Raw genomic sequence first — 12683 nt, forward strand, 5'->3', positions numbered from 1 at the left:
TGGAAAGTTTGAAGATGAGTGGAACTAGTGGTTGATATTGTGAGCATCAAGCGACACTGGCTTGGTACGAAACGATACTAACTCCGCCATTTTACAGCTGACAAGTCGACATACATGATCTGGATAGTTTCTGGCGTGCTCAAGGAAGGTAACTCTGTAGGGCGAATTGCAGGCATGACAACCGCGAGTAAGTCAATATAGTACATGTACATGCAGTAGATACAACCAGAACTAACATTTATATAACGACTTTATTCCATGGTAGTACAACACGGAGCTATCAGCACCAGCCGGGAGACCAGACATTGCCGTACAGTGCAGGGTTGCTCTTGGGGTCGGGGGTCTCAGGGAAGTTGGGTGGTACTGCCTGCTTCTCATACCAGGCCAGTCTGGCAGCAAGCTTCTTCACCATGTCCGGTTGAGAGTTGGAGAGGTCGTTGCGCTCATTGGGGTCATCTGTGAGCATTAAACACATGTAAAATGACACACGACAGCGAGTGTCGCACACATAACAACAGTGACTCACATGTGCACACGCTCGTTCGCATGAAGTTATTGACGCTCATACATACAGATGGAGAGACAGAGAAGAAATAAGAGACAGAGAAAGAATGAGAGAAAGAAAGAGAATGAGAGAGAGAGAGAAACAGACACAGAGCGAATGGGAGTGAGAGTGAGTGAGAAGGCCGAGACAGACAGATCTAGACAGAGACTGGCAAAGATTCTCATTCCACTTCACATTTACCTCGTCTGACAGAACCATAATTACAAGTCAGTGAATGCTTCTTGCCTTTCAAGTTGAACAGCTGATACTTGTTGGCCCAATCCCTGATATGGGTGATGTTCAGCTCCGATGTGACTTGTTCAGGCTTGTACCAGCCAGGGTAGAGTCCCGGGTACCCATCGATCAGTTTGTAGTCACCCACTCTGCAGTTATCAATGTGATTAGATACGCTCTCGTGACTATGCTTGTCGTAAGAGGCTACTAACGGGATCGGGTGGTCAGGCTCGCTGGCTTGGTTGATGCATGTCATCGTATCCCAATTGCGTGGATCGATGCTGATGTCAATCACTGGATTGTCTGGTCCAGACTCGATTATTTACAGACCGCCGTTATATAGCTGGAATATTGCTGAGTGCGGCGTTTAACAACAAACAACAACAACATTCGAACCCCTTCACACAATCTCAGACACACTAATTCGGCAGGCATTCGAAGAGAACGCACTATCCCCAGTGTTCAACTCGTTAAAAAGTTTGTGTTCGGATGGAGTAAGGTGATCACAGTGACTTCATCATTTTCGAGACCGCCGCCGTGGTCTAATGGTAGAGCGTCCACACGAAGAGCTGAAGGTCCGGGGGTCGATCCCCAGGCGCGTCATACCAAAAGACGTTAAAAAGTGTTACCCTGTCTGGCGCTCGGCATTAAGGGGCTAAAACAAGGAATGGTCGGCTCGGAGTCAGTATACTGTATCTGAGTGGGGTATTCATGTTAAACTGCGGCATGGTATCTCAGTGTGCTAGCACTATAAATCGGCATCAGTCCGGACTAGTACAAGCACACACACACACACACACACACACACACACACACACACACACACACACACACACACACGTGCATGCTAGTCGCTATATAACTGCAATAATCTTGGACGCGACGTTAAACCCCATTGTATCTCACATCACCTATCATTTTCGAATGCAAAAAACTTTAAATGGCATCCTTCCATTTACGAATCTACCTGTCCGTTGAAACAATGTGTCTATACGTTTTACGAGTACTTGCCTCATCTTACACAATTTACAACTTGAACCCCCTACCTGATGGCTGCATGTCCCTCTTCCGGGAAGGGGTGCGAGTCGTAGTTGTAGACGACCTCAGTGCGGGGTGAAGGGGAGGCTCTGCTGAGACTAGGCCATAGGTTGATGCCGTCCCGGTCTGTCACTACACATAACATACAAAATGAAGGTGGAACATTTTCATATTCATGTTGACATTCCGAGGTTGACTATAATGAATACCCCTGGTTCTGAACTGTACACTAATTGAATAATGGGTTACAATATGCTTGGGCTTTCACGAAATCATAGCGATATGGCTGGCCCAGTCGTCTACGGCGCTGTATTTGGCTGTGCGGAGAATTGCCCCCTAGAAACCTTTGTTCTTGGTTCGAATCTCGATTCGCCCTTGTTATGTCTCTAGATTTGTCAGCACCATCCCCGTGCTTATAGGTTTCACTAAATTGGTAAACGTCATTGACCTGCTTAACTTCGGGTTTTCCTCCCACATCAACCTGACATGCTGTGAAACGACTGAAATACTGTCCAGTTCGGCATTAAATAAGTTAAGAATTGACTTTCACTTTCATACTCCAAGGAACTCACACAAAATGAAAGTCACTTCGTTTAATATTGTCCCAGACTGTTTCATTCAGACATAATTTCGTTTAGTACGCGTGACGTTGTCTTTGCACTGAGGGCCATACAGTCAAACACACAAGATTAAAGTGGACCTAAGTTATCAGAAATAACGTTTCCGCAAGTGCTTGCGTCATTTCAAGAACACAGTCTCGGAAAAAAAGGTATGAACGTCAAAACATGTCGTTCATACGCTTAAGAACGTCAGGTTCGCGGTCATGTGACCGGCCTCTCGTCCAATGGATAATCTGTATATTGTGTAAATAACTTTCAGATTAAACACATATATATATACTATGAAGATTCAACAAGTAAATATAAAGACATTTTTCACAAAATATGAGTTTTCCTGGAATTCTGGGGCGGAGAATCCCAAAGCAATATTATCTTATTAGATTGTATCACATCACTCTGTAAAGGTAATCCGATGGCCACGCCCTACTGTACCTGGGGTCCCCCCGGCAGCTGCTGTCAGGGTGGGCAGCCAGTCTACGGCGTGGATCATCCTGCAACGACAACACGACGTTGTCCAGAGACGTCATTTAACACCATCAACAAACAACGGGGGGTGGGTGGGTATATCCTCCTTTCTACAGAGTAGCCCCGGATACGGGAACTCCAGTTTGATGGATCAATGCTCACGCCATAAACCACTGGTTCTACCTCGCCCCAAATAAGTCTTTGTCTAACCTGTATTGTATTTTATATGTATTGAACATATATAAACCATTTCCCGATTCCATTCACTGGCACTAAATAACGTATTTGACGAAATATAAAAGATAGCATTATGTTTTACTTTTAGCGTTTTATTCCAACTTTGAATATTCATATCGGGAAAATCAAGGTTACAAATTGTCGATTTTTGGAAAGTATCTTTGTTCGAAATATGTTCACCCAGCAGTAAATGTTTACCCGGTAGGATGCGATCTTGTGGGACTGTAAACCGTCTTAAGGCAGCTCGGGTAATATTAATTCATGTTCAGAATGAATAAAATTATTTATATGTTTACTGACCGGGTGTTTTAGTAACAAAATTAGATTTGAGTAGAAATACTGAAGGAAGCGCCCCAGCAATCTACGATTAACCCCCATTCACTGACTTTGCAGAGACTCAAAAGCGATAGCCATTCTTGTTGCAAATGTCTTCAGCATTATGTATACTACCCTTGACGATCGGGGTTAGAATTAGTCTTCAGCTATAAAAATGTCGAGGCCGTGCGTGCGATTTTGAGTGCGTTTGTGCGTGCGTTTGTGCGTGTGTGTCACTCGGAGCCCGACATTGCTGCTTGTAGCTTTATTAGTTGTTATTATTAGTTGTTGTTGTTGTTGTTGTTGTTGTTGTTGTTGTTGTTGTTGCCACGCTGGTACTGCTCACCCGTCAAACACAGTTCCGGTTTTCTGGAGACCGGATCCGTGCATGAATGCTGCTGCCCTCGTTCCCCCCTCGTACACAGTCACCTTGCCTCCTCGCAGGGGGTAATTGTTGCCGTGTTCGGTGATCCAGCCACCATTCTGAAAGAAGGGAGTGAGTGAGTATAGTCTTACGCCGCTTGTAGCAATACACCAGCAATATCAAGGCGTGGGACACCAGAAATGGGCTTCACATATCGTACCCATGTGGGAAATCGAACCCGGGTCTTTGGCGTGACGAGCGATCGTTTTAACTACTAGGCTACCCCACCGCCCCCCAGATAGAAGTTTACAATTAATGTTTATTGACAAATACAAACATTATCAATGTTATTCCGCCGCACTCTGTAAAACGTATACGTAAACCTGGAATGCTATGACATCATGGTACAATGGAAGACATATAAATATTGATCATGTTTGATATTTAATTTAGGCGATATCATTTCGCTTGGCCAAATGGCACGTTCTTCTTTCCATTTAGGATTAAGAATTAAAAAAATGTTTATCAAAAAAGTATTCATTTCCGACATAAAACGTTATCAGTGTCAAGATGTCTGTTCGTTCTTACGTACTGAATTACACATAGAATTACCATCTCTACATATAGAAAAGTATCTCTCCTACACGACATGCTTCAAATTAAAAAAAGGCACTTCGTAGATTTAGATGTTGAAGTCATAATGTACACATAGAGACGGGCAGGTGGGGAAATATTACAAGAGAAGAGCGTTAGTGTTATTCCATAGCAGATATCTCGAGTGTGGAAGATAAAAAATACATTTTTGGTTTGTTTGTCCAGTTAGAGAGAAGCATCTACAGCCATCTGATATCAATGCTGTATTCTGACAAGTCCTGACCTCCCGATCCCGTTAGTCGCCTTTTACGACAAGCATGGGTTGCTGAAGGCCTATTCTACCCCGGATCTTCACGGGTCTGGTTTATTGTTTGTCATCGTACTCATGCCATCGTGTCACCACCAACAAATCAGTGCTGGGTAGTATGACGAACGCCATGCATGTTCATAATATCAACCATTGTTCCAGATTAAATTATTTACCAGCCGCTTTCGTTCAGCTGGAATATTGCTGACTGCGGCGTTAAACAACCAACACACAAAGAAAAACTGAAGTTGTTTAACAAACACTGGAAGGTGTCAACATATGTCAGACCCTCCGTGTGTTAAGATAAACTTGTGTGTGCATGTTTCCGCCTCCCTTTTTTCAAATACAGTAAACTACGGTTATAACGAACACGCTTATAACGAACTGACGGATATAACGAACTTACTTTTTTGGTCCCGACTATTTGCTGTAGTTATGCTGTATATATGCTTATAACGAACTACGGTTATAACGAACTAAAATTAGTAGTCCTTTTCAGTTCGTTATAACCGTAGTTTACTGTACCTGCATCCGTTATTTCTGAACATAATCGGGGGCGGTCGGGTAGCCGGTAGTGGTCAAAGCGTTCGCTCGTCACGCTGAAGACCCGGGTTCGATTCCCGACATGGGTACAATGTGTGAAGCCCATTTCTGGTAGCGGCGTAAAACCATACTCACTCTGAACGTAATCTTCGTTTGACATTTCATTTCCGAGATACGCTTCTTGCACACCAGATAGAACCCCAGTGAATAAATAATGTAATGGAAATAGCAGGTACGCTTCTACATCATGGTGATTTCGCGCATTGAGTGAGTGAGTGAGTGAGTGAGTATGGTTTTACGCCGCTTTTAGCAATATTCCAGCCTTATCACGGCGGGGGACACCAGAAATGGGCTTCACACATTGTACCCATGTCGGGAATCGAACCCGGTTATTCGGCGTGACAAGCGAACTCTTTAAACATTTGGCTACCCGACCGACCACGATTTTGCACATTGAGGAAGTTTAGTCGCTGTTGGCTGTTATAATGGCGTAATAGGTGTTCCTTGTAATGATTCGATTCTTCCATTACAGAAAGTGTGCTGCTATCATGCAGGTGGAGCCTATCACTGCGCCTACTGAATGACAGATGGTATAAACTGATACTCACATCGGCAGTAAACAGAATCAGTGTGTCTTCCATTAATCCACTGTTTGTCAAGGCTTTTGTAATGTTACCAATTGCGTCGTCAAGAGCTGAGACCATTCCTTGAAGCATGGAAATACCTATGACAACTACTGTTTGTTTGTTTGTTGTTTATACGCCGAAATATTCCAGCTTTATGACAGCAGTCTGTAAATAATCGAGTCTGGACCAGACCATCCAGTGATTGACATCATGAACATCGATCAACGCAATTTGGATACGATGACATGCATCAACCAAGTTAGCAAGCCTGACCACCCGATCCCGTTAGTCGCCTCTTTCGACAAGCAAAGTCGCCTTTTACGGCAAGCATGGGTTGCTGAAGACTACTGAGACCATTCCTTGAAGCAAGGAAATCAAGAACTCCATGAAAATATTATTTCTGCAAAATAAACTTGATATGCATATTTGAGTAACTGATTTAAAAGTAATCCGACATTCATTTTTTTAAATAACATCAAAGTCAATTGCATAATATGTATAGCTGTTTCACAGTTTGAAACTCAGAGATTTACTTTTTCAAAGCCAATTGAATAATTTTCCGACCATAGCAACAACTGATAAATAAGAAATATGAACTTTCTTGAGATATCTATTTCATACATACCACAATATTTACGACGACCTTCCGTCTTTACGTTCGGATACATTGCTTCATATTTTTCGGGAACCTTTAAAAATATGAAAAACATATAACAGGTACAGATATAACTTTTTGTCAAAAGGCCAGAAACAATACGAGTTAATGTCAGTAAGGAAGTATTACCTCTATGGGGGCGTGGACGGCTTGAAACGGCAGGTACAGAAACAACGGCCGGCTCTTGTCATGACGCTCGATGATGCCGATTGCTTCATCAGCAAACCGATACTGAAACAGTGATGCTGAAACTATGATGCTGAAACAGTGATGCTGAAATTGGGATGCTTAAACAGTGATGCTGAAACTGTGATGCTGAAACTGTGATACCAAAACTGTGATGCTGAAACAGTGATGCTGAAACTGTGATGCCAAAACTGTAAGGCTGAAACAGTGATGCCGAAACAGTGATGCCAAAACTGTGATGCTGAAACTGTGATGATGAAACAGTGATGCTGAAACTCTGATGCTGAAAAAGTGATGCCAAAACTGTGATGCTGAAACTGTGATGCTGAAACAGTGATGCCAAAACTGTGATGCTGAAACAGTGATGCCAAAACTGTGATGCTGAAACTGTGATGCTGAAACTGTGATGCTGAAACAGTGATGCCAAAACTATGATGTTGAAACTGTGATGCTGAAACAGTGATGCCAAAACTATGATGCTGAAACAGTGATGCTGAAACTGTGATGATGAAACTGTGATGCCAAAACTGTGATGCTGAAACTGTGATGCCAAAACTGTGATGCTGAAACTGTGAAGTGAACAGTGATGCCAAAACTGTGATGCTGAAAAAGTAATGCCAAAACTGTGATGCTGAACAGTAATGCCAAAACTGTGATGCTGAAATTGTAATGCCAAAACTGTGAAGCTGAACAGTGATGCTGAAACAGTGATGCTGAAACTGTGATGCTGAAACTGTGATGCCAAAACTGTGATACCAAAACTGTGATGCCAAAACTGTGAAGCTGAACAGTGATGCCAAAACTGTGATGCTGAAAAAGTAATGCCAAAACTGTGATGCTGAACAGTGATGCCAAAACTTTGATGCTGAAAGAGTGATGCCAAAACTGTGGTGCTGAAACAGTGATGCCAAAACTGTGATGCTTAAAGAGTGATGTTTAAAGAGTTTTAATGCCGATTCCAACAATATGATATATTATGACATGCCAGCTGAAAGAGGAAGAACACACAACAACGCAAATCGTAAACGTTCAAAGATTACGATCAAAATGTAGATTCGAACCCATGACCAGTGGATACTGGTACACCTAAGGGAAGAAACCATTGCTTAAATCGAATTGCGAAGCCTCGGACACCAAATATTATAACATTACAGGCTCTACACACCACAAGCATCCACAAAGCCATCTAAAAATACCCATAACCATGTGCCATTGTAACCACCCGATCCTGAATAGGTTCTTGGTCGATACGTTACCGTTGAGTATGTGCCGTTGTCGGTCTTCTCGGGACTGGTGTTGTTGCGGAAGTCCAGGTAATCGAGAGTTGTGTGCGTGTAGTAGTCTTCCTGGGCGTTGTAGTAGCCGAAGAAGCTGTCAAAGCCACGGTACGTCGGGGTGCAATTCCAACTACAGAACCCAGTGTGCCACCTGGATCACACGACAGGGACAATGTAGCCTTGATACAGGTGGGGGACTTCTGCTGCTACTGATGCTTCCACTACTACTACTGCTGCTGTTGTTGTTGTTGATGCTCCTGCTGCTGCTGCTGCGCCTTCTACTGACACTTCTACTACATCTGCTACTGCTACTGCATGATTTTAATCGTCAATGTTAACACCTTAACTGCCGGGCAAAAGAAAGTATACACCATGTCTGATGGTGGCTAAAGATGAAACAAACAAGAAATGGTTACTGGATGGGGATATGTTTCATACCTTACATAGTTGTTTTTTGGACCATAAGTTTGCACTGTTTTCGGCGACAGTAATGTTTTGACGTTTGTAATGTTTTGGTCAAATCCAATTTTCAAAATGTATACTTTTACACGGGAGCTTATTGGGAACGACTACTACTAAACTGAAGGCTGTGGCGTAGCCTAGTGGATCAAGTGGTCAATCGTCACGCCAAAGCCCCTCAGTCGGGTCTTCTCGGCATGGATGCAATGTTTGCAGCACACTGTGGTTCTGCCGCAATATTTTTTCCAAGCGGTGTAAAATCCTACTCCCCTACTAACTACTATTGACTTGTTTTCCTTGAGTAAATGCTCGTATACATACTTCCCTATGATGTGTGTGGCATAGCCCAGCTCCTTCAATTTCTGCGGCAGGATCGTAATGTTCAGGGGCAGACAGACGGGCTGGTAATTCACAATAACCAGATGCTGTAAAAGAGGATTGTTCCGTGACATATATTTTACAGATTACACTTATATCATTATTCATCCATTTTTCAGAACGTTGTAACGGGGCGGTCTGGAAGCCTAGTGGTTAAAGCGTTCGCTCGTCACGCTGAAGACCCGGGTTCGATTCCCGACATTGGTACAATGTGTGAAGCCCATTTCTGGTGTCCCCCGCCGTGATATTGCTGGAATATTGCTAAAAGCGGCGTAAAACCGTACTCCCTCACTCACTCAGAACGTTGTAACAGTTTGAATTCACATTCGCTCCACACACTAAAGATCCGGGTTCGATCCGCACATCTGTAAAACGTGTGAATCGCATTTCTGGTGTCCCCCGCCGAGATATGTCTTGAATATTGTTAAAAGCGGCGTAAAACCATACTCACTCACTTACTCGACGTGGTCAATGCCTTCAATGACAAATAGAGATTGTCGTCGGTCAAAATGCCCCCGTGAGGGGTCGCTGGTGGAATATGTCGACAGAACCAAATGCTTGTCGTATGAGTCGACTGAAAAGGATAGAGCTGTTATGTTGTGTGTGCCCCTGGCTTCTTATGTGTCAATGTACACCGAACGTGTGGATCGTTGTTCAAGCTATCAACCCCTTGTTTGCCTGGGTGTCGTTGTACAAAACAACCTTAGCGCTACGAATGTCGCAAGTCCATGTTAAGGTATGGGAGTAACGATCACCTAAGCGGTAGGATGGATTTGTACAACGGCACCCAGGTACAAGGTGAGGTGAGGTGTGTGTGGATGCTTGTACTAGTCCGGACTGATGCCGATTTATAGAACAGTCTCACTGAGATACCATGCCGCAGTTTAACATGAATACCCCACTCAGACACAGTAAACTGACTCCGAGCCGACCAGTCCCTATTTTAGACCCTTTATGCCGAGCGCCAGACAGGGTAACAACAAGTACCATCTTTTAACGTCTTTTGGTATGACGCGGTCGGGGATCGAACCTCGGACCTTCCCCTCTCCGGGTAGACCACGGTGGCGGTCTCCCAAGTACAAACCTTGATAATCGATATAACTGGAATATCGCTGACTGCGTAAAACAACATTCACTCTTTCGGCACCACTCACCTGTAACCCCGTCTTGAAAGGGTAATAGCCAGACATGAACGCACTTCTCGACCTGCGTGTAGGACATGTATAAATATACCACACAAAATAAGTTAAGGAACACCCGATTTGTTCTATAGTTAATTTACCATGCCATGACAGGTGAAGTACAGTATTAGGACTTGAATCGGGTGTTCTTTACCTTACATTAGCATACATTGTAAACTATCGTCGTAAATCGCGAAGGCATGGCCAACACTGGTAACCGTTATACAAAATATATTCACCGGAATAAATCTTCATATGCCATAGTGTATCACCATAACTAGGGACTTGCTGAGATTCTGTACACAAAATTGTCACCAGGGTCGCCGTTCAACGGATGAGTGAGGTATCTTTTTCTTTGGTGTCGTATATTAGGCTAAAAAATAAAAGTCTTGGTTCTCAGGCCATGCCCACATCAACATAAAGTTCATTGCACTTTTCGTTTTTGCTTCCAATTTATATTTATTTTTTCCTGCATTGTGTTTAAGTATGAGGATTTTTATATTTTTTGGAAAATGGAAATAAAAACAAAACGTGCTGCAGACTTTATGATGATACGGGTGGTGCCTGAGGACCAAGACTGCACGGACTGCAGAGGGGGTGGACATAAGATTGTTTCAGTCTCAAGTCTTCCACTACTCACGGACTGCAGAGCGGTTGGACATAGGAATGATTCAGTATCAAGCCTTCCACTACTCACGGACTGCAGAGCGGTTGGACATAGGAATGATTCAGTATCAAGCCTTCTGTTGCCAGCTTGTCGATGTTGGGTGTGATCATATCGGGGTTATGAAAGCCAACATCGTTCCATCCTGAAAATCATTTCAAAAGCTGAAATCATCTGTTCAGACAGATGATAATATACCACACTGATATCAGTGAGGTGCGCGTTCAAATACAAAGGCATCAGTTAAAATGTCTGCAATCGCTGATGGTATGGTGAATTACACAATTCCAATATAATTTCTAATTCAGCACAGATTATACCATATCATTGTTGGCCAAACGCTTCTTCGTTAGGCTTAATACAGTATTGCGCGTAGGTTCGAGTCACAGATTCGTGCCATGTACGCTTCAGTCTTCTCTCGCCGCGCCAAATTAGTAAACTTCTACTAACTGCATCACTACGGGCCTTCTCAGTATGGACCGCCTCCGTGGTCTAGTGGTAGAGCGTCGGCCCGGAGAGCGGTAGGTCCGGGGTTCGATCCACAGCCGCGTCATACCAAAAGACGTTAAAAGATTGTACTTGTTGTTACCCTGTCTGGCGCTCGGCATTAAGGGGCTCGGAGTCAGTATTCTGTGTCTGAGTGGGGTATTCATCTTAAACTGCGGCGTGGTATCTCAGTGTGCTAGCACTATAAATTGGCATGCAGCCACACAAACACACACACGTACATGCATGTCGCTATATGAGTGCAATAATCTTGGACGCAACGTTAAACCCCATTACACCTCAGCTCACCTCACCTTCTCAATATAAGGTTGACCTTGATGTAACTCACTTAATAATAAAACTCTGGCATTAAAGGGCAAATTTTACAGGATCAGTCATAAATTATTCAAAATGATATACGATACTGCACCGAAGATTAATGAACATGTGACAAATCATTCACTTGCAGAATAGAATGAAGTAATTTTAACCTGTGAATATATGCTAATAACTGATGTCGTATTTTATCCTCTGACTACAAAAGGTTTCATACATAAAACGACGTTTAACTACTAGTATGTGTACATAGTGAGTTCACTCAATGGTTTCAGTGAATTGTCCGTACAGGAACACATGATATCCAGAAAAATGAAAATTCTCTTTATGAAATAGTGTAACGCTTGTTGAACAGTTTCCCAAATTGCAGCTTGGGGAAATTAAATTTTCGAATTCAAATCATACCGAGATCATCCGCCACTATGAAGACAATATGGCGTGGACGTCCTGCTGCAGAAACGTCATCACAGAGGTTGACGATGACCAAAACTGTGCACAATAACTGGACAAACATCACTTAGACAAGTATTAAAAGTGATGTCTTATTTCCTCGGTAAGAACGCTAGAACTTAACCTTAGAAACAATTGCCTGTGATTAACCATATCACCTTCTGACCTGACACCGTTCGTGCGTCAGTGTTGTATTCCACAATACTGCTACTACCGTAAATCCTCTACCGTTTCAACATTCTTTATCAACCAGATCAGAAGCTCTGGAGTACACCTTAGAGGCCGTCGAAAAAGGGTTGCGTGACACCTTTTCCAGTACTTATATTCAACTGAGCACTTCAGTTGCAGGACCCGTGAAGATCAGGGTTAGAATAGATCATCGGCAACCAACGCATGTATAAGAGGTGACTAACGGGATCGGGTGGTCAGGTTCGCTGACTTGTTTCATGCATGTCATCGTATCCCAATTGCGTAGATCGATGCTCATGTCACTCACTGGATTGTCTTGTCCAGACTCGATTATTTACATATCGCCTCATTTACCTGGAATATTTCCGAGTGCGGCGTTAAACAACAAACAAACAAACAACTAAACATACTTGCAAGCACAACTTGCAAGCACAACTTTATGTTGGGCATAAATAATTAAAAATAACTAAAGGAGGATAAAAAAAAGAACCCAGACATACTTCAGGCCATACTATTATATGAAATACATTATTAG

General features: G+C 43.1%; 1 protein-coding gene across 1 annotated transcript; it reads right to left on the reverse strand.

The window, feature by feature from the left end:
* Positions 1–232: 232 nt before the first annotated feature.
* On the reverse strand, positions 233–12104 carry LOC139456338 (arylsulfatase B-like). The gene is made up of 13 exons (XM_071237985.1): positions 11915–12104; positions 10721–10832; positions 9997–10048; positions 8786–8889; positions 7985–8156; positions 6672–6773; positions 6513–6576; positions 5870–5967; positions 3800–3936; positions 2869–2927; positions 1825–1948; positions 791–927; positions 233–456 (listed from the first exon to the last, which is right to left on the reverse strand). Exons 1-13 carry the CDS (start codon positions 12021–12023, stop codon positions 281–283), a joined length of 1446 nt encoding a protein of 481 aa, XP_071094086.1. The 5' UTR covers positions 12024–12104; the 3' UTR covers positions 233–280.
* Positions 12105–12683: the final 579 nt, after the last annotated feature.

Source organism: Haliotis cracherodii, unplaced genomic scaffold (assembly GCF_022045235.1).
Source record: "Haliotis cracherodii isolate W230 unplaced genomic scaffold, xgHalCrac1.p SCAF_11, whole genome shotgun sequence".
Taxonomy (NCBI): domain Eukaryota; kingdom Metazoa; phylum Mollusca; class Gastropoda; order Lepetellida; family Haliotidae; genus Haliotis; species Haliotis cracherodii.

Bases quoted from the DNA above. Each gene is read 5' to 3' on its own strand.
- LOC139456338 (XM_071237985.1), bottom strand. From the start codon at position 12,023: ATGTTTGTCCAGTTATTGTGCACAGTTTTGGTCATCGTCAACCTCTGT. The intron at 10,049-10,720 runs GTGAGTAGTGGA...TCCTACACGCAG, and splicing joins GTCCAACCGCTCTGCAGTCC to GTCGAGAAGTGCGTTCATGT. The intron at 2,928-3,799 runs GTGAGCAGTACC...TTGTCGTTGCAG, and splicing joins ACCGGAACTGTGTTTGACGG to GATGATCCACGCCGTAGACT.